At 46.4% G+C, this 20,227-nt stretch overlaps 1 protein-coding gene and 1 long non-coding RNA gene across 2 annotated transcripts in view; one reads left to right on the forward strand and one right to left on the reverse strand.

The window, feature by feature from the left end:
• Positions 1-4,443, reverse strand: part of TLL1 (tolloid like 1) — a 139,881-nt gene extending 135,438 nt beyond the window's left edge. The window contains exon 1 of the mRNA XM_056355300.1: positions 2,634-4,443. Coding sequence (XP_056211275.1) covers positions 2,634-2,790 — 157 coding nt within the window. The 5' untranslated portion in view covers positions 2,791-4,443. The remainder of the gene's footprint in view (positions 1-2,633) is intronic.
• LOC130156680 (uncharacterized) lies at positions 2,755-6,622 on the forward strand. Its single transcript, XR_008824557.1, has 3 exons — positions 2,755-2,869; positions 3,657-4,500; positions 5,890-6,622. It is a non-coding gene; the product is annotated as an uncharacterized LOC130156680 (long non-coding RNA).
• Positions 6,623-20,227: the final 13,605 nt, after the last annotated feature.

Here is a 20,227-nt window from a genome sequence, read left to right on the forward strand (position 1 = left end):
GTCCACAGAATAAAAACTAAGCAGCAAACACTACTCACTGGAGAAAGAACAGAATGCAAGTAACTTAAATAGAGGTGAATCCATCTTGCATCAGCCTGTTTGGGGGATCTCAGCTGTGGCTGGTTTCAAAGCATTTTATTTGCTCACAGATTGTGGTAGGTCAGATTATTCTAGCATGTCTGTAAAATCTGCAGGGATCTCACTGGCGTTTTTGAAGCGTATCACTAGGTAAAAGCCTAGCAGACTTTGGGTGTTCCCCCGTTTTGCCAAGTCGCAGAAATTTGCTAGTATCTGGAACCTGTTACCAGCCTGAACAGCTAAAGCAAAGAGCACTTTTACAGCCTCAGCTGCAGGCCCTCGAGATGCAGTAGGAGCAGGTGTTAATTTTATCTAAGATACAAAGTCTTCATACCCTGAACACAATCTCAGGAAGGCCTATCTTGTTTTATCCTGTTACCTCACACATTGAGCGACCACACAAATTTAAGTGTGCACAACTCACACCCCTCAGTGTGAAGCCTGCCTTTGTCCTTCTTTAGGGCCTCAACGTGGAAACCATCCTAATGGCAGATTTCAGTGAAATTACTCATGCGAGTCAGAAACCCACCCCAGCGGGTAAGACCTGACCTAACCAGAACCACGTTCGGGCGATGCTGCTAAAACAGACTGAGCATCCACTGACCCCGTCACCTTTGATCAAGTACCAGTACTTCACAGGCTAAGATTAACAGAGTCTTTAGGGAAGGTTTAGTGGGAAAAGTAATTGGGAAGTACTGTTGGAGGATCAGTTTCATTGATACATAGAACTTTCTAATTTCTCTTAAGAATGATTTGTACATGGTAGAAACCTAGCGTGCAATGGTGACATACATTTTCATTCCTGAAGAACTACCATAGACAATAATTTTTAAAAAGTGCCATTTACTGAACAGGAAAACCTCAACAGCTATTGCTTTTAAGACTAACAGGAACTACACACAACTACTTCACATACATATCTGCCTCTCATCACAGTAGTATCTAAGCACCTTGTGGAGATGCAGCAACAATAACTTCCATAAAGTATTTCAACTTTTCAAAGAAATGTTTCTTGCTCTGAACAAAACGATGGCAGAGAATTGTCAATGCTGATCGCATTGCACACTCTCTCGCTGTTATCTTTCTCTCATGCATAACCTTAAAACACTTAGTATCACGAGTTACAATTTGTAGTTATTCCCACTATGAAACAAGAAGTACTTAAAAAATCCCACCGCAAACTGAGAGTAAATACATGTTTCTCAGTACATGAAATTATGCATATGAATGTTCCTAAAGAATAACAGACCAGAATAAAAACAGTTCAAGTTAACCATGACCAGTTACTCACATATATTTATTTCTGAGTGCTAACTAGGGAAAAAAGAATGTTTGTTTGCAGTTGCTGCAGCTCCTTTTGAATTTGAGCATTCCTTAGTTGTAAGCAAGTAGGACCTAATGCTTCACACTTCGGAACAAAATATCTTTGTGATTAGAAAAACAGAGTTTCTGCATATTTGGCGTATACGTTCACCACATTCTCCTCAATAAATTAAACAAAACCGCACAGACATGGTGAACGCAACCCTTGGCTGAACTAGTTTTTAGGATATAAAATACCTAATTAATGCAAAGAAGGCTGCTGGAAAACTTCAGCACTTGTTAAACAATGAAGCTGGCCCTGGGCGCGGGCACGGCTGTCCCTAACGCGCCGGGGGGTGGGTGGCAAGAGCACCGCGGGGACACGGTACCGGCACACAGCGGCCCCGCCCGCCGGTAACGCTGGAGAGCATGGAGAGCTGGACCCGGAGCGGAGGAGACCCAAGTCCCGCACCGGTGGGCTACACGTAGAACAGCGCCCGCCGCTCTGCACGGTGCGAGGGGCCGTAACCCAGCTCGTCCCACAGAGCTGGCGACAGGCTCGGCCAGCGCGGGGGGCCCGCACCGGCCCGCAGCACACGCCGCACCAGAGCGGCCCGTACCCCACGCACGCGTGGAGCTGCACGGCCCAAAGCCCGGCGGCCCCTCCGCGCCGTGCCGTGCCGTACCGTGCCGTCCCCGCCGCTCGGGCCCGCACCCAGCACATGCACATTCATAGGGCGGCCGGTGCCGAGGGCCCGCCCCGGGCCCGCCCCAGCAGAGGGGCTGCCTGCCCGGGGGCGACAGGTTGAGCTGGGGGAAGGCGAGAGGCGGCCCGCGGGGCGGGCAGGGCCCCGGGAGCAGCCGCCACCCTCCGGCGCCGCCTGCGGGGCCCGGCCGGGCCGGTGCAGCGGGCACGGTGCCGCCTCGAAAGCTTTGAGCCCCGCTGCGACGCCCGCCCGCCCGGCGACGGCGTGTGTCGGCCGCCCGGCCCCCCGGCACGCCGGCGGCGGGGACGAGGAGCGGGGGCGCCTGGCCCTGCCCTGCCCGCCGCCGCGCCAGGGAAGCGGGTCCCGGGCACCTTCCCCAGGTGAGGCAGCCGGGCGCGGGGCTCCGGCTCCGCTTGTAGCCGGTGCCCCGGGGGGGAGCAGGTGAGCCCGGGACTCCCCTCACGCACAGCGCCGTAAATAAAGCCGAGACAAAGTCACCATCTGGGGAGGGGATGGGGAGCGGTATTAGACGTGGAAGTCACTTACCGGCTTTGCAAGGATCCTTATAATCTATCGCCTCGGCTTTATCCTCCTCAGTGAAATCGTAAGTGTAGTCATAATCAAGGCCAGAGCAGGAGGAAGGCTTCCCACAGACAGTCCACCCGGCCAGCCACAGTGCCATCCTCCAGCAAAGCATCTTCATCCTCCCCCGGGCAGGGCGGGCAGGGTGCAGATGAATTAGGCGGCCGGCTCCGCTGTCCACGCCGGCTTGGGAAAGGAGGGTAAGGAATGGAGGAACCACAGCTTTGGGGAACGGTGGGGGTCGGTGGGTTTTTTTCCTTCTCCACCCGGAGGCTGGTCCGACAGACGGTGCGCCCTAGGTAGCCCCGGTCAGGCGGGTGCAGCACGAAGCGAGGAGCATGAGCGCCGCGGGCCCCCCCGCCCGCGGCCCGCCACCTCGCCAGGGAGAAGCCGCCGGGTGCGTGGGTGGGCGCAGGGGGTGGGCTCAGGCCGGGAGATCCCGTCCGTCAGGGCGTCCCCCCGCTGTCAGGCCCCCGCCGAACTTCCCGCGGCGGCGGCGGCTGTCCGCGCCCCGCTCCGCGCCCGGCCCGCGCCCCGCCGCGCCGCCGCGCCCGGTCCCGCTGCTGCTGCCAGAAGATGGATCCGGGCTGCACATCAGCAAACTGCCGCGGGGAGAGGGGGAACGAGAAAGAAAGAAGGAAGGAAGGAAAGAAAAGGGAGCGGGGGTGGGGGGGTAGGGGGGTGGGGGTGCGCTGGAGCAAACCGCGGAGCCCTAGTGATGGGAGGCAGCAGCGATGCTGGAGGGAGCAAAGTGTCAGAGCTTCCCCCCCTCTGCACAAACACTCTAAGCTCTGTCTCTGGTCTGTCCCCCCTCCTCCGTCCCCCTTTAACTTACGAAAACCTTACAGGCAACTAACACACAGTCGTCAGCATCCTGCTTACTTATTCATACAGTCAGGGTCAGGATCCAGGCTGCTTCTGATCTGCTCCCTTGATAGTCTTATGGAAACACACACGCATTCACTATATGCTTCTATCTCCATATAGCTTTCTCTCCAGATAAGCAGTGGTCGGCATTTAAACAACAACAACAACAACAACAAAAGAATCGAGATGAGATAAAACAATGCACAGATCGACACCCGGCAGCCAAAAAAAGCTCGAGAGAACGGGTGATGAGGAGGACGATGAGAAGAATTAGCTGCAATTTAGGAGACGGGAAAATAAATCAGTGCCTGTGTATTCCTCCCTCTGCTGCGTCTGCTTTGCAGTGTTAGCCCCATGAGCTGACGGGTGGGGGTTAAGGAGCGAGGGGGAGGGGGAAAAAGAAAAGTTTAAGCGTCCATAGTTTGTTTAAAACAGAGGAAAGCAATATAAAAGGTCCATCGGTCTCCAGAAGTTCAGCCAAGCAGCTGGGAACCGGTTCCAAAATGAAAGTAAGAGCAAACAAACAAACAGAAAAAAGAAAATAATCAAGGCAAACAAAAAGTAAGATTGCAGCAGGCACCGGCAGCGCTGAGATCTTGCAGTCGGGCTCCCCTGCTCTCACGTGGCTCTCCGGGGAAGCGGCGGAGGTGTGTTTCCCAAGCGGGGTTCCGCGGACCCTCTGCTGCGCCCCGCCAGCGCCCAGGCGCGCCGAGCCGGGCGGCGGGGCCGGGTCTGCGCTGAGCCCGGGCGGGGATCGGCGCGCAAAGCCTCCTCCGCGGCCAGCCCGGGGGTGGGGAGGGGGTGGAGATACGTGCTGCAGGGATAAAGTAAGATCAAGCGGAAAAAAATAAATATATATATATAGGTAGTTGAAGATCTCGCTCCCTCCCTGCCTGCCTCCTCCCCTCCCCCGAGACGTGCTGCTCCGATCCTGCAGGAACGCCTAGAACTGTTTCAGACCAAGGTGAGACTTTTCCGTAACAAACTCTCCTCCTCCTCTTACGAGTTTCCATGGGAAAGGGCGGGGGGGGGGGGGGGGGACGGGACGGGACGACAACGACGACGACGACGACGAGGTAGCGGGGACTTTCCCCTGCTCTCACTTCGCCGGGGTGTCACATTTAACACGGGCTTTTGAAAGGGGCAGCGCTCCGCTTGCCCCGCCGCACTTCCCGGTCTCCTTCCCCCTGGCGCAAGGGTGGAAATCCGGAGACAGTCCCTTCCCCCGGCGGTGCCAGCAGCGCAGGCCGAGCCGGCGGCCCCGGGGCGCCCCTCACCGCGGCCCCGGGGCGCAGCGCCTCCCGGGCAGCCCGCGCCGCCCCAGGTGCGGGGGGGCCGGGGGAGCGGGGGCAGCGCCCGGGAGGCGGTTACGCAAACTCCGGGGGGAAGGTACGGCTTGCTGTCGCCGCTATCGCCGGGGTTGGCACGGCTTGCTGTCGCCGCTATCGAGGCTGAGCTGCTCCCAAAACCGGGGTGGGGGTTGGCGGAGTGGTAAAATCGCGACAGAGCGTACTGCCCACCCCGAGCCTGCCCCTGCGCTCCTGCGGGCGAAGGGTGAGCGCTGCTATAGATAGGCACTCTCTCAGTTCATACCATTCAAACTGGAAAGGTTGGTTAAGACCGAGCTAATAACAGCTTAATAACAGGGCGCATTACGCAGCCTAGCACTGAGTAACAGCAGTGTCTCAGAAGCATCCATGTGCTGTGCTTCCTTATGTTTTTGGCATCCAGGTTGTGCTCACGTTACTCCCAACTCAGTCTTGCTGCTCCCAAGTTGAAAGCCAAGGAATGAGTAGCTACCACTGAAAGGCTGCAGCCTTCCGTAAGGAGTAACTGTTCTCTGTCCCGGCAGCGGGGTTTGCTGTGTCACAAGGCCCTCAGAAGGCACCACACACCAGATCACAGGAAAGCCTAGGAAACTTGTGGCCTGTCCCTTGCCCTCCTCCTCAGGGTGCTGGCTGTGCCCAGCCACCCCAGACACTTGGAACAGACCCCAGGGAAGATACCGGAGACCATTCCTGTCAATCCATCAGGGCAGCGTCGGGCCCGACGGCCCCTTCACTTCCCAGTGTCACAGTTCGGTGGGCTGTCATTGGCTGGAGAAACCAGTTTGATCCGATCTGAAAGCTAGTTTCTGTTATTGTTTATGTCCGCCAAGGAGACAGTTTATCTTACAATGCCATTAACTACATGCTCATTTCACATACTGACCTCCCTAACCTGGTTTTGTCATTCTGCCCAGTCTTGTTTCATACGTGCACACCTTTACAAAGTTAATTTTCTTTCCTGAGCCCGTGTGCCTCCACCCCGGAGAGGAACGGCCTCTGCCTAACAAGCTCACGTTTGTCCACAGAGCCTTCGGAACACTGACCTTCCTGACGGCTTCAGCAAGAGGATCGAACATACAACATGCGATCCTGAGCACACCAGTCTCCCCAGTGAGAAGATGATCAGAGTCTCTCTCCGGCGGGCGATTAACTCTCCCAGCAAGGTAGGCACTGACGTCACCCTCAGCCTCCAAGCGGCACCTGCCCCTGACCTCAGCACCGCCAGGGCTGGCAGAGCAGCACCACCGGCAGTGGCAGTGCGAGGATGGCGGCTCGGCAGAGCCCTGGCTGAGGCACGAAACACTCGGGAATGCCAGGTGGGACCTGTGCAGAAACCTGGGCATGTTCGTGATGTAACAAATAAATGTGTGTATAGGTCAGGGTGAAAGCTGCTTTCTGCTTGTAATCCAGCACAGCTACACATTAGTATTACTGTTTAAAATAAGCGTTACAGCTCTGCAGGAACTATTCTGCATTGCTTAGGTATGAATATTCCCCCCAGTCACATTAGTAAAAACCTTTGCTCACATTAAGAGAAGTTTTTTCCTAGTAACCAAACTGGCTGATATTTTTTTTAAAGAATAAACTTTTCCCCCCAAGTAACCCATTAAATATTCAATCTAGCTTCTTTCATGATGCAAAATTTTGAAACATTTTAGGTACAAAATATATTTTTCTTATCGCACATTCATGTCTACCATTCCAAAAAGCTCACAACTCTGATAATCCATCTGACAACACAGTCAATCAAAAATCCATCCTACAGCCGTTTCCAAAGAAACGAACACATAGCCAGGAAGACAGAATGCTTAAGCTGGAAGGAAACCAACCAAAGGAACACAACAGCAACAACAAAACTCCAAGCATTTTCCCTTTTCCCTTAAATTTTCTGGTTTGGGGGTATATTACAGGGACACAGATAATGGTAAATACAGTTATGCTAAAAGTGGTGGTGGTATTTCTTTTTTCTTTTTTTTTTTTTTTTTTTTTTTAAACCAGGAAGCTGGAGGCTTTTCTGCTCTTCCCACATACAAAAAAAAAAAAACCACTTTAAAAAAAAGGACAAGTATGTAAGAAAGACAGACACAATCACAGAACTAAAAAAATACATCTGAAACATCGTTGCTCACACCTCCTCCTCATTCTTTAGCTATCTGTCTCCTGCTTAGGCCTCCATCTCGTGTGGCGTTTTAGGTGGGTGGACACAATGGGCTTATTCACAAGCATCAAGCTCAGCACATGCCTAAAGCTTTGAAGGCTGAAGACCATGGCTGGTCAGCTCCTTGGGGCTGGGACTCGTGGGAGTTTTCAGGAGGCTAACACAGTGAAGTTCAGCAGGAGCTGGCTACCTTCCTGCTTTTATCATCTTACAAACCCGTTCCTTGCTCAGAGGTACCTACAGCACTTCCAAAACTGCTGAAACCATGTTTAAATAGTTGGCAGTTCCCAAAATTGTTAAGTCTGTAGGGGAAACACTGAAGCTGAAAGCGCATTGTGGCAAGTAGACTGTCTACGGTAACAGGCATATAAACAATTGTAAATATAAACTGAGTAAACTAGATAAATAAAATTAAACTTTTTAAGTTAAAATCTGGCACTCAGGATCCTCACAGCAGTGAGCTCACCTGTGACACCTTATTTCTCCATTGTCTCCCACATCCACTCCTGTACTATGACAGTTGTTCATTCCATGTTCACATACAATTCTTTTCTACAGACCTCCGTGCTTAATTCACAAGAAGCTCTTCAATGTTGTTTTCTGGTTTTATTTTTGAAAGCGCAGCCCATGCTTTATTCATTACACACTTATTCAGATGCTGCTCTCTATACAGAGTTATTGATTTCCTCATGGGCTTTTTATGGAGTTTGTTGCTACAGTATTCATATGCTTCAAAAATATTAATCGGTTTAGTTTCATAGTACACCCCTCAGATGAGGGGATATTGTGACAGGATATGAATATTACACATGGCAAACAGCTGCAAATTGTCTGGTTTGACATCTCATAGACCTGTCAGGACTTGGCATTGTAGAAAACCTTATTTCTTCAAGGCCTGGTTCCTGCTGTTTTCAGCTGCAGTAATTTTACTCCCCAAGTATCCCAAACTACTTCTACTCAAACCCTGGAGTTTTCAGGCATCTAAAACTGAGAAGCAAGTAATTAGCAAGAAGTGTAATTTAAAAGCCTTGAACCAGCTTTATCAAGGAGCTCTGTGGCAGAGGCAAGGGCCAAGACTCAAATTTCAAGCTGTTCAGCTCTCTGAAGACTTTAGACACTATTTCTCTTCCCGTAATTCCTTTCCTTCAATACTTCCTTCAGTTTCTAGAATAAACGTGACCGGTCTCCTGCCAGCAACAACCCCATCATTAATGACACTCACATAATTAAACCACCACTTTGAATCATCTGCTCCTCCATGCAGTGCCTGTTAGCACCAGTAGGCAGTCCTGCATTTGGCCCAGTGTTTGAAAAGATGTGTCTCTCTTCACCACTGGATTTCACAGCTATTACTGGCAGGAGAGGGACAGCACATCTTGGGATCCCTTCCAAGCTCCGGGAGAGGGTGTTTTTTAATAGCACGATCCCATCTGCTTGCTTTCCATGACCATATTTTGCCTTATCTTGTCTTGTTATTTCTAAACCTGTCTTCAGTCTTGGCTGTTCATCCCTGTTTTGTTGTGGGTTTTTTTTTAACTTATTAATGCTAGTTTTTGATTCTCATCCCAGTTCCAGCTGTCCTAGTTGCACTTCTCTTTAATCTTATTCTGGGACTTCTCACTTTCAGATTCATCTTCAGCTATGCAGGGTTGGTTGTTGTTGTTTTGTTTTCACTCCCATTATCTAGTTGATCCTTTTCTCAAGCCTTCTCACCCGTTTTAACTTCTAGTTATGTTGACGTTCACCTTCCTGCCTGTTCTTTACTCCAGGTACGCACCACAAAGCTGGTCTTGCTCCTTGACCTTATTTCCCAGTTACAGTTACCCTAGCTCCAGCCCTTACACTGCTCTTTAGGCAGTTTTCCTTGTCTGCAACCCTCCATCTACCTTTTTTCCTTCAAACTTTGTTACTTCTCAAGCCCAGTTTCATTCTGCAAACAATTTCATTGTCCCAAATAGATGTCCGCCATTCCCATTGCCGATTTCTCCCAATCACATCCCACATTCTTTCTCAGGAGCTTCGTGCAGACTTTACCATGCCGCAAGATCAGTTCTTCCCCGTCTGCTCGAGTCAGCCAGCCTTCCCCTCTGCATCCCGCAGGTACAACCCAGGTGCACTGAGCATGTGAAATCATTGCTGCTTCCCAGTTAAGGTCCAGATCCCAGCAAGGCGCAGCTCAAAACGGTGATGTAAAATGTCATTGCAGGTGAGACGCTCGGGTGAGAGAGCTGCTGACCATGGTGATATTTAAGTCTATGGTAACATTAAAGGAAAAAAAGGATACATCCCTTGACATTAGGGCTGCTACTCTCCTCCTTTCTGTTCTCAAGATTTAACTACATTTGCTACAGGCTGAACATACTGAAGCCCTTCCAAAAATACTGCTATGATTTTTAATTACGAGCAAACCCATATATTTGCAAGTTTCATTTTCAAATACCTGCATAATTTAAGCCAATATTTTAAAAGAAAGGTTGAAGAACAAGAGATTAAAAATCAGCTTGCAGCAGGTACCTAGCATGGCAAATGTAATTCCAAATCTTTACAATTAAGCAAAGGTATATAAGCAACTTAAACAATACCTATCAGCAGGCAGTGTCAGGGAATTTTAATATTAGATATCCAACCAGATTCTGTTTATAACATCATGTGTCTTACACTGTCTCCATTTTTAATGCTCTAAAAACTGCAGAAGAGCATAAAACTACATTGAGAACACACACTGACATTAAAACAAGTAATCAAGCAACAACAACAAAACCAGTGGTGCACTACTTAAATTAGAAACTGTTCTGTATTTGCTCAGCATCCCTGATCCTCATCAAGCAATAAATCAATCTGCAGTAGCTGTGGACAGCTATTTAAACACAGGCCCAGAAGAGCTTAATTGTTAAAGCAACGTTCAAAGCTAGAAGGTAAAGGAGGTTAGTATAGGAGGTCATATTAAATATTCACTTGTCTGAAACCAGCTGCATTCCAAGTACTAGGAGGCATCCTGCCCTCCTCTTAATTAAAAAACAAAGTTATGAGCTTTGAGCTTAGCAGAGCTTAGCTTGCAGTTCTTCAGAAGATAGATGGAGACTGCCAGATGAAAAAGTGACATCTAAATGTTTGCCAACTTGATTTTATTTGGTTTACTTTATTGTCTAGCTTGCAAAAAACAGCTAAAATATGTTTGTTTTGAAGTTTGTAGTTTATTTTTACAAGTTGGTAAAGCATTCAGGATTCAGTTCTCAACTTTGTAAGAGGCTGCTCCTTGTCAAAGTCAACAGCAAACTTGCCTTTGACTTCCACAGGAGCTGAGCAGGATCACTTATCAGTTATCATTCTAGCTATTGATAGCTGGTGAACATAGTTGCTTTGGCAATTATATGATAATGTAAGTTTAACAAACTACAACATTGACATTGCTACTCCTAGACCTGTTCACCCTTCATCTATGAGCAAATGTTGCTATTAGACTGAGAAGTGACATTGAATGAGACTGACTAGGTGTACAGGGTTAATCTTACCCTCCAGTATCAGCATACTGTCACATAGCTGGGGGTCAGCGGCTGATTTTTGACAGAAGAAAGCCTCTAATGAGTGACTGATCTTGAGTGACTGCTGAGCATTTTGATCTTCCATTCATTCCTAGAAGATGAGGCAGCTCAGCACCTTGCAGAACAGAATTCACTGTTTTGAGCCATACGCTCAGATGAAAACTCTCTGGTTTAGTTTACTTTGTAATTTATCACGTATGATAACCTCTCTGGCACATACAGAAAAATGCTGAGATGGGACGTAAGGAATCAAAGCATATAGGGGAACCCTGCCCTAATTGGGTTTTCTACACAGACACAATCTATTCTTCTAACTCCGAGTCGCTGAAAATAAAGCATATTGCCAACTCCCAGGAGTAAGAATAGCAATTGTTTTACAGAAAGCAGTAAGAAATTGTGATACAAGCACTATCAATGACAGCAATATTGTCCTGTAGTTATTAGCTTTGTTTCATTTGTCATAATATTTACATAAGTTCTCTACCAGACAAAGAACTTTTACCCCTTTCAACATTGTCTAAAATATATTTCATTAATACAGGTACTATCATACCCACTGAATTTTACAGTGCAGCTCTCCAAAAAATCCTCATATACCTAAGCTGGCTTAGCTAGTACCTTTTTCTAACCTTCAGTGGCATAAGGTCATAAATGTCTATGGCAAAACTAATTTAATTGCATTCAAATGACCCTGTTCTCTCTACAATTATCATTACTGTTCTTATTGTCAATTCTTTACTACAAGACTATGCAGCATAAGCTTTTTTTTTTTTTTAAAGATGACACTGATGCACCATGCAGCAATAATTAATAACCTTTGTCTGGAGGATTCACGGATCCTATTGTATTTTAAAGATGGATGGTCTTTCACTCACCAAGGTTATAGTTTTGTGCAAACACCAATCGATATTGGCTGTAAATAATACACATTTTACAGTAATTACACATATATAGCAAATATACATATGTATTACAATTTGAGCTCAACTTGCAGCCATTTCAGTAGAGTTTTCCTTCAGCACCATTACAACACTAAGCTTTTGCAATTAATTTTTTGTCCCCTCTCCTCAAAGCTATACAATTTGCAATACTAGAGATGTTACGGATGACTGTAGAGATAGCTATTGGTGATTGTGTGCACATATACCTTTACATACACACACACTCACGATATACAGGACACAAACTGAAGTCTGAGATCAAACCACTTCCAAAATTAAATTGCTTAATTCCAAGCAACTAAAAAAACCCCCTAACTCAATCCACCTTAAGCCAATGTGTATCTGTGTGAATCCTTTTTCAGCAAATGGCATGAGCAGCGGTTTGCAGGACAGATATTGGAGATTAATGCAAGAAGACACTATCAAAATCCTTGTACTAGAAACGTTTGTAACATAAACCTTTGAATTTTGCACAAAATGCTACCAGTGAAAACAGTCAGAAATACTTTGCTGGTTTAAGAGTTGACTCTGCTGAAGTGATAGCTCATGACTTCTGAATGGTTCAGTCAGTCTTCAATTTGTGAAAAGCTCTTCTACTACTTCTCCTTCCTAAGCCTGTTTTCTTTTCTCTGTATGCATACATAAATAATGCTGAAAGCCATTACTTAGTCACTCAGCTCTACTTTCCATTCATTTTTATTTTTTCTTTATAAGAAATTACTTCAATTGGTGTTAAATGTCCAACTATTTATTGAATACAGCTTTTGATATTTGCATATTTCAGTTGACTCAGAATAAGGCTGCTTGATGTATCTGGAGCGAGTTTCCTACTCCTGTCCACATTCCATTTACTATAGGGAACAGAGCAGTTTGCCAGTTGTCTCCATCAGTAAATTTGGATCTTTTGCCGTTATCGCTTGTTACGTTTCTTTCTCTAACTCCCATCCTTGCTGTCACCACAGGAGCAGAGTATTTGTTTGCTGGGGAAATACAGACATAGGAACATGCCCGAGATTTGGTTTAAAAAGCAGCGGCAAACTAGATGAGAAAGTCCTCTTCTGAAACCCAACCGTGGTTATACTTCAGAGTCAGCACGTTTACAAGAAATATCATTGGTGTCGCCTACATTTTTAATGCAGTCCTTCGGTGTGGACATAATTAAGTGAATCAGGTAGTTTGCTAGAGCGGTGCTGAAACAGCAGTGGCAGCTCAGGGACTTCCCTGGGAGAAGAGGCCGGTACTTGCGGACGGTTCGTTACGCCCGTCCCACGCGCACACACCGGGGGCGCCACCCGGCCGGGTCCCCAGCGAACGCCGGCCCCGGTGAAGCTGCACCGCACGGGCAGCCTCGGTAGTGCTGAACGGGAACGGGCGGCTGTTTCCCTCCCGGGCCAAGCCCGCCGCCCCGGGGCGGCCAGCGCAGCCGCAGCACGGCCCGGACGCCGCCCCCCCCCCCGCCCTCGGGCGGCTGTCGGGCGCCCTGCGACCCCTAGCGCGAGCCCGGGCGGCGCGGCTGCCGCAGCTCCCGGGGGCACCGGGCGGACACCCCCGCGGCTGCCCCCCACCCCCACCCCGGGGCGCCCCGCGCCGCCTGCGGGACAGGGCGCGGGTGCAGCGCAGCGGCACCCCCACCTCCGGCACAGCAGCAAACCTGCGGGCCGCGCTGCTGCCGCCCGACTGAGCTGCGGGCACAGCCCCGGCCCCCGGTGGGTGCGCGGCCGGCACCGGGTGCGCCCCGGCACCGGGAACGGCCGGCGGAGCGTGGGCGGCGGCGCCCCGGGCAGAGGCAGCGGCACAGCGGGGCTGACCCGGGGCCGGCTGAGCCCCAGGCTCACGCGGGAATGACAGGCCGAAACCGCAACGGTGCCGTTAGCGAAGGGGAGCGGCCCCTGCTTAACGCGGTTCGTGCCCCCAACTAAGATCGACTCGGTGGTCATATGCACGCATCAGAGTATGTGTCTGCACATACGGTAACGCTATATATCAAACTTGCATGCACTTACATACGTAGTGTAGACACACTTTTAGGGCCACAAATATAGTATGAAAAGGGCGAGTCTACTGTTTTCATTCCTACAATTTATTGATAAAGCACAGCAACAATTCTACCTAACGCTAAAAATAAACACACCAGAACTTTAATACTGTGGTTGCCAACAGAAATGAAAATACACAGTAACTAGTCCAAACAGTTAAAGATCTTGGCAATCTGACGGGTAAAGCACCGTTATCTATCAGCTGAAAAGATTCCGGGATATTAAACATGCCCATTTTTCAAAGACACTTATTAGTGTCTTGTGATACATTCAGTTCCAAAGCGGCAGTAGAGGCCTGGAACGAGGGCTTTTGACTCGGGGTTTTCCATCAAGATAATCATGACTTGTCTTTAATGAACAGTATTGCCTGCTGATCTGTAGCTTCCTGGTCAACCCCCCTGAACCCCAAGGCAAGCGCTCCGGCCACTCGGCCATCCCGACCGACCATTTGTTCACGAGCTGGGCTGGGTCTGAGCCGTACTGAGAACCTGAAACCCTCCCAGATGTTGTGGTGGCAGGAGCACGGGTGACACGATCACTGGGCGAGCACACTACTGCTGTCTCCCATTTTCCCAGAGCTTAAGTGGCCTAGTGCCTCCTGTCAAGGCTTTGGTCACTTCGCAAAATCATGATTTTAAGCAAGGTACCGTCAAGTCTACAAACTGCCTCTGAGAAAACAACTAGTGCGGAGAATTCCTTGTTAGTTATACTGCCACTATATGTTTAAAATGCCTATCATATGATTAGAAAGAAAGGAGTTCACCTATCTGCACCAGTGGGGTGAGAATCACAGCTTGCATAACTCAGAGTACACTGGGGAACAAACACACAAAGGGACTATGCCTCATCTATGTAATCTCTCAATATGTTAGGCTAATTTTTCTTTAGCTGCTCCACATATGGGCAATTACTACACAAAGGTTGTTATAGACCTGCTGGCTGAGCACAGAGGCTGAAAATGTAATGTAATCCTGTGTGACAGTGGGGGAGGGAAGGGGGCACAGCCCACCAGAGGCAGGAAACCTGGTTCTGTGCAGCAATGCACATCGGACTGATGGCTTGGTTCCTGGCTGTTGGGTCCCCCACAACTGTGTGAATCAATTTGTAAAAAAATTATTTTTCTGCAATTGGAAGTGTACATTAACTGAAAGTAAATTATATAATTTTCAAAGCATACAGTTTATGTTCAAACTTTTGTCTGATTTACGGAGGACTGACCTAAGCAGAAGATAAAGATTTATTTTTCTTAAAAGTTCTCAGAGCTTGCTTTAATTCATTTGTTCTGGAAATGAATTAATGAAATAATTCTGGAAATCCTCACTGAAAATGCAAATTCTAAGTTGATATTTACATACATTCTCTGTAGGTGTCAGCATTGCTTTATATTGTTGTAGAGAACTGTATTTTTTTCTTCTCAAAGAAAGAAGAAACACAGACTTGTCATTTTCCAAATGAGAGATAGTTTTCCTGCTGTCAGTTTGTCTTTTACTACCCATTTCAGACTAAGACATTTAATACTATATTGCATAGGTGCAACTAAATTAAATGTACAGAAAATCCCTGCGTTGTTTTCCTAGGCACCTGTTTTCCATTTAAGAACCTTTGTATTCCATTCGAGTTACTTTCTGTATAAATATCATCCTTATTGATGTAAGCACAAGGTTCATGTAATATTTGGAAATATTTCTCAAATACTGCAAGGAGCAACAATTCAGTGATGCTAGATAAACTGTGAATCTACCTTCTTTACACAGACTGTAGAGGAATACTGGACTAGAAGTTGTTCTTACAATTTTCTAGGTGGCATCCTCAAAAGCCAACATAGGGCAAATATTATTTAACACTTTCATTGCTAAACTTACCATTCAAAATAAAAGTATGCAACTGAAATTTGTTGAGAATACATTATTGAGGTGAATTATCCATGCAGAAGGGACCTGTGCTATCATAGTAGAAGTGAATGACCTTGGGAGCCAAAGTAATAGTAATCATATGAAAATTAATTATACAGAGTGCAAGGTCATAAAGGGTAATAACAAGAATTCTTTCTGGGACCTCAGGCATAGAGAGTGATCCAAGAGAGCTATGGATTAAATAGCCAAACAAAACTATCATCAACCTCATATGCCCGTGAAAGAGAAATACAATCCAAGCCTCTCTAAGGCAAGATATTTCCAGTAAAAAAGAGCAACATTGATGATGTTACTACAAGCTGGAGTATATATGAACAGTATTTGAAGTGGTGCATATAATCCTGACCATTCTTTTGATCAATGGAATGGAGAGCCTCTCTTCCAGCATGCTATTAAGAGAGCACTTCAAAATCATGTGAAGGGATATGTTAGCTTCCTATAAAAGTATGGGAAACATTAACTATGCAATAAAAACAGATCAGCACAAGGGAAAAATGGCTACAAACTGCTCAAGAATTATATTAAACTGGGATTCTGAGACAGCCACCCAGGAGGAGTAACAAAAGGAGAAATCCTATCTAATTCTCAAAGGGCGCTCAAAACAGAACATGTGACACGTCTGCTTGGTCTAGGAATGTGCTGGAGTCCACATCCAGGGAGGTCCCAGTAGCTCAATCTTTCATTTGCATTACAGCTTTGAACCAAGTTTTGTCATTGGTGCTATACCATTATCTATTGATAAAGTCAAGTGCTACTTACAGCCATTGGTTGTGGGCAGTTTTAGTTGGTCTATTTGTAAGCGAAATGGAACAGATGAGGGTTTTTTTGCAGTAGTAGCCTCAGAATCTGTTTAGACTAGAATTATCCTTTTTCACTACAAGTGCCAAGCACCTTGATTACAGAGACTTCTCATGTTGGCTGGCTCACAACCGACATTTTCAAGTTATTGCATTTTAATTTAGATATGAATTTCACATTGGGCATGTACTTAAGTGCAAGTTTTACCCACATATTTGCGTAAGGTATTCTTTAGAAAACGTTGCTTCTGAAGATTTGTTTACCAATACATTTTTATGTATGGAAAGGAATTACCTTTCCACCAGGTCTCTAATGAATTTGTCTACAAACCAGAAGACCTACACTGTCTTATTTTTAGGTAATCTTAAAAGTACTTAGAGGCTTCTATTAATGGCACAGCAGAATGCTGAGTTTTCTATAACTCTGCGGCTGCAGAATCTTGTCTCTATCATAGATTTGCCCTTGGGCTGCAGAATAAACAAAGAGAGTATTTATAGCCCTTCTCATACAGAGAGATTTGATCATTCAAAAAGAAGGCAATGAACTGCACAGTACTTTCTATATCCCCAGGCTTGCTACTAATATTAGTATTAAGGAAAAACTGATGTCACCTGATCTGTCACAGTCTCTGGTTTTTTACATCTCTGGGTAACACTAGGCCAATAAGGTTAAGTATTATTTTTGCATTCATTTATTTGAACACAGTTCTATTGTCATGACAGATTTAGAAGTACTGTCCTCCACCTGAATTACATCAGATTGCTATAGTTGATACAGGAAATAGGAAAAAAAATCTCAAAGTAGCACTTCTCAGTCTATCCAAAGAAAGATTTAAGGAAACAGACAGCTCTGACCATTTGAAGTGACCCATAGTTATTGTTCTTACTAAATAAGAAAAGCTGGAGGTGAGGTAGACAAGCCCTGAATTATTTTTTTTCCCAGACTGTAACTGGATTCTAATGTAAGATTCAGAAGATTGGGAGGTTCAAAGTTGCTCGTACTATAAAGCATAAGCCTGACAGAATAAGCTCTATGACTTAACTGGCCTTCTGAAAGCCATTCTCTACTACCTAGACCCAATTTCCTTGAATTGAAGGAGTCTGATGTAAGCTGCATCCCACAGGGTGGCACACAGCAGGGCTGTGCTGCTCTGAGCGCCCCTGGCTGGCGGCCTCTCTTGCTCAGTAGGATTGACTCTGTGCCTCAGGGCACCGGTACTGCAGTGGCAGTGATATTCCCCTTCCCATCTCTGCTGAGCACACACACTTCCATGCTCACAGTCACAGCCTCATCCAGACTCTCCTCAACCCTGGAATATTCTCAGCAAGCTCAGTTTTTATTATCTTGGACTAGGGTTGATTGGTGTTCATAAAAACTCAAGTAAAAACACCCGATATGAGTTTATGAATTTACCTAGCATCTATGATGAATAACTACTTAAAAAGCAAAATAACCTTTTATGACTAAAAAATATATTCGAATCCAGTAGAACTATCAGAGTGATCTCCCTTTTTGTTACCTCTCCCTTTACTGTTTGCTGGGAGAAACACCAAATCCAAACTCTCACTGAAAAAAGGTTTTGATGTTCAGACCCTTACAACAGAGTGCTAAAATGCACAATAATGACAGACTGGATAAGTGCTCACATACAAAGAAATATTTTTAGACTACTAATGTACTGCCATTACATTTAGTCATGTAATCGGGGAAGAGAAAAATGGGAGCAGTTGCTAAGTGATCAACCAGTTGGAAAACAAGAGTAAAATTTTGGTAATATACAGTGTGGATGCATGCCCTCAGACTTCTAAGAAATTTAGGTGTTCACAGTTAATGGATACCTGAGAAAAGTTCTTTGCTTTTTCTCCCCCAAAACAGTACCTTACAGGATCTTTTCGGAAGAGACAGTGAGAGAAACTCATTCTCGAGGGCAACAGACAGTTTCCTCAGCTACAAGATCATCCTTTCTTTTCTTGACATCCCAACTCATTCAAAACACATATCCCAACTTCCTCAACAACTGAGATGAGTCTTGCAAACAACAGACTCTTTCAGTGTTGTGCTGATTCATTCCAAGCACTGTTCATCCTGCACACTGAATGAGGCAGGGTCCTCCGGGAAAACAAAGAATGAGATCATGTAATTAAAGACTATCTTGTAATGTACATGGGGATTGAACTATAATGGTCTCAATAGTTTTAACTCTATTTCTTAACTCTGGAGTGATTAAGACTGCTCAATATTGTTTTCTGAATATAACCATCAACAGTTGTAAGCAAAGACATTTGAAAATAACCAAAACTCCTAAGCCAAAAAAACCAGCCACACGGAACAGTACCAACTACTACTATATGGTATGCAAGGAGAAATACCAGTAAAGCCAACTGGAGGGGAAAACAACAACACTGCTATTTTTATTGAACATTTTTCTATTCTCAGTTTGCCTATTCATTAATGTTTAAATGTTTCCCAGAGATGTTCCCATTTTAATGAAATTCTGCCAGATGAAACTATTTTCAAATCCTGCGTTCCGATTCCCACCGGCTCACGTACTTGCTCGCTCCAGAAGGATGCTGGTGAGTCTCTCCATACTCCCCACACCAACAAGCCTACCTGGCAAACAGACATCCCTCAGACCCTGCTGCCAGAGTGCTGTTCCTCCGTGGGTGCTCTGTCAAGTCAGACATGGAACGGCACTTTCATTTTGAAGGAAATTTAACCTTTTGTTAAGAGTTCTAACTTAAATGCATGAAGCTTCTAAATCCGTCATAAAATGGACACCGTCCCCTCCTCCCCAGCACAAGTCTCTGGTAAGTGTACAACTTGTTTTCAAGCTGAAAGCCTGAACCACACAATGGGTGTTTGTTACTCTTTGACTCTTCCAAGAGTTGGACCTTCTGCAAGTCCCGACAGCCATCCCACAGGGAGAGGGATTATTCTGAGAAAACATCCCTCCCCTCTGAAATTCTAGACCCTGAAAGCACTTTGTTTCGAAGCTCCAGAGAAACAGATTTGGGACCATTATGCTTCATGTTTTCTGTCCCAGCATGCCAGGAATCTCACAGTGAGCACTGCCAGAAGTGGCACAGGCAGGGCAGCTTTGTGAGGGGACCAAGCCAGGAGCCCAGGGCAACCCCAGCAAAGGCCAGTTTACAGTCCCACAGCACACAAACACCACGGGCAGAACAGAGTACTGGAAACCAAATCCATTCAGGTGTTCCAGTAGAGAGCAGCTAGAGACAAGTTGGGGTATAGGGCTACAGCACGAGTCAGAAGAGTCCACCCAAGACATACCTGTAACACAAGTCCAATACCCAGCAAGGGAGGGATGGACGGACAGACAGACCAACCTGGCTCAGGTCTGAGCTTAAATGGAGCCTCAGGGCCCATGGGCAGAGGGTGTGTGGGCAGGGGTCCCAGGTGATGCTGCTTGGGGCTGTTAGCACCTGTTGGTGCACTCAGGGCATGTGTTACTCCTTGAGGCACCTTTGTTCCTTACTTATGGAGGGTTTTCCAACAAGCGTTATGGTTAGTGTTGGGGTTGCAGTTAAGGAAAGCAGGGGCTGCAGAACATCAGCATGTTCAGCAGTTTGCAGCCTCCAAAGGAGGGTGTGAACTTCTATGAATGATTCACATTTGTTCTTTTTTTTTTTTCCCATATTCATTTGGGGCTTTGTGGTTAATATAGCTTATTTAAAGGATTTACTCTTCCTCTCTTTCTTTAGTTGTATTTTGACTTATATTGGCTTCATTTGTTTGAAGCCATATCCTTCCTTTCTCTGTTCTTTTTGTTTGTCTCCTTTGTTCATATTTTATGTTTGTTGAAATGTAAACTTCTGGGGACTGCAATGTTGAACAAGTTCCTCAACTCTAGTTGAACTCATTAATGTTGGGAACAAGAGTGAACAGAGCATAAAGGATGTAAAAAACCTTTGTTCCTCGCTCCCGGAGTTTTTTCTATCAAATGTGCTTGGAACT

Source organism: Falco biarmicus, chromosome 1 (genome assembly GCF_023638135.1).
Source record: "Falco biarmicus isolate bFalBia1 chromosome 1, bFalBia1.pri, whole genome shotgun sequence".
Classification (NCBI taxonomy): Eukaryota; Metazoa; Chordata; class Aves; order Falconiformes; family Falconidae; genus Falco; species Falco biarmicus.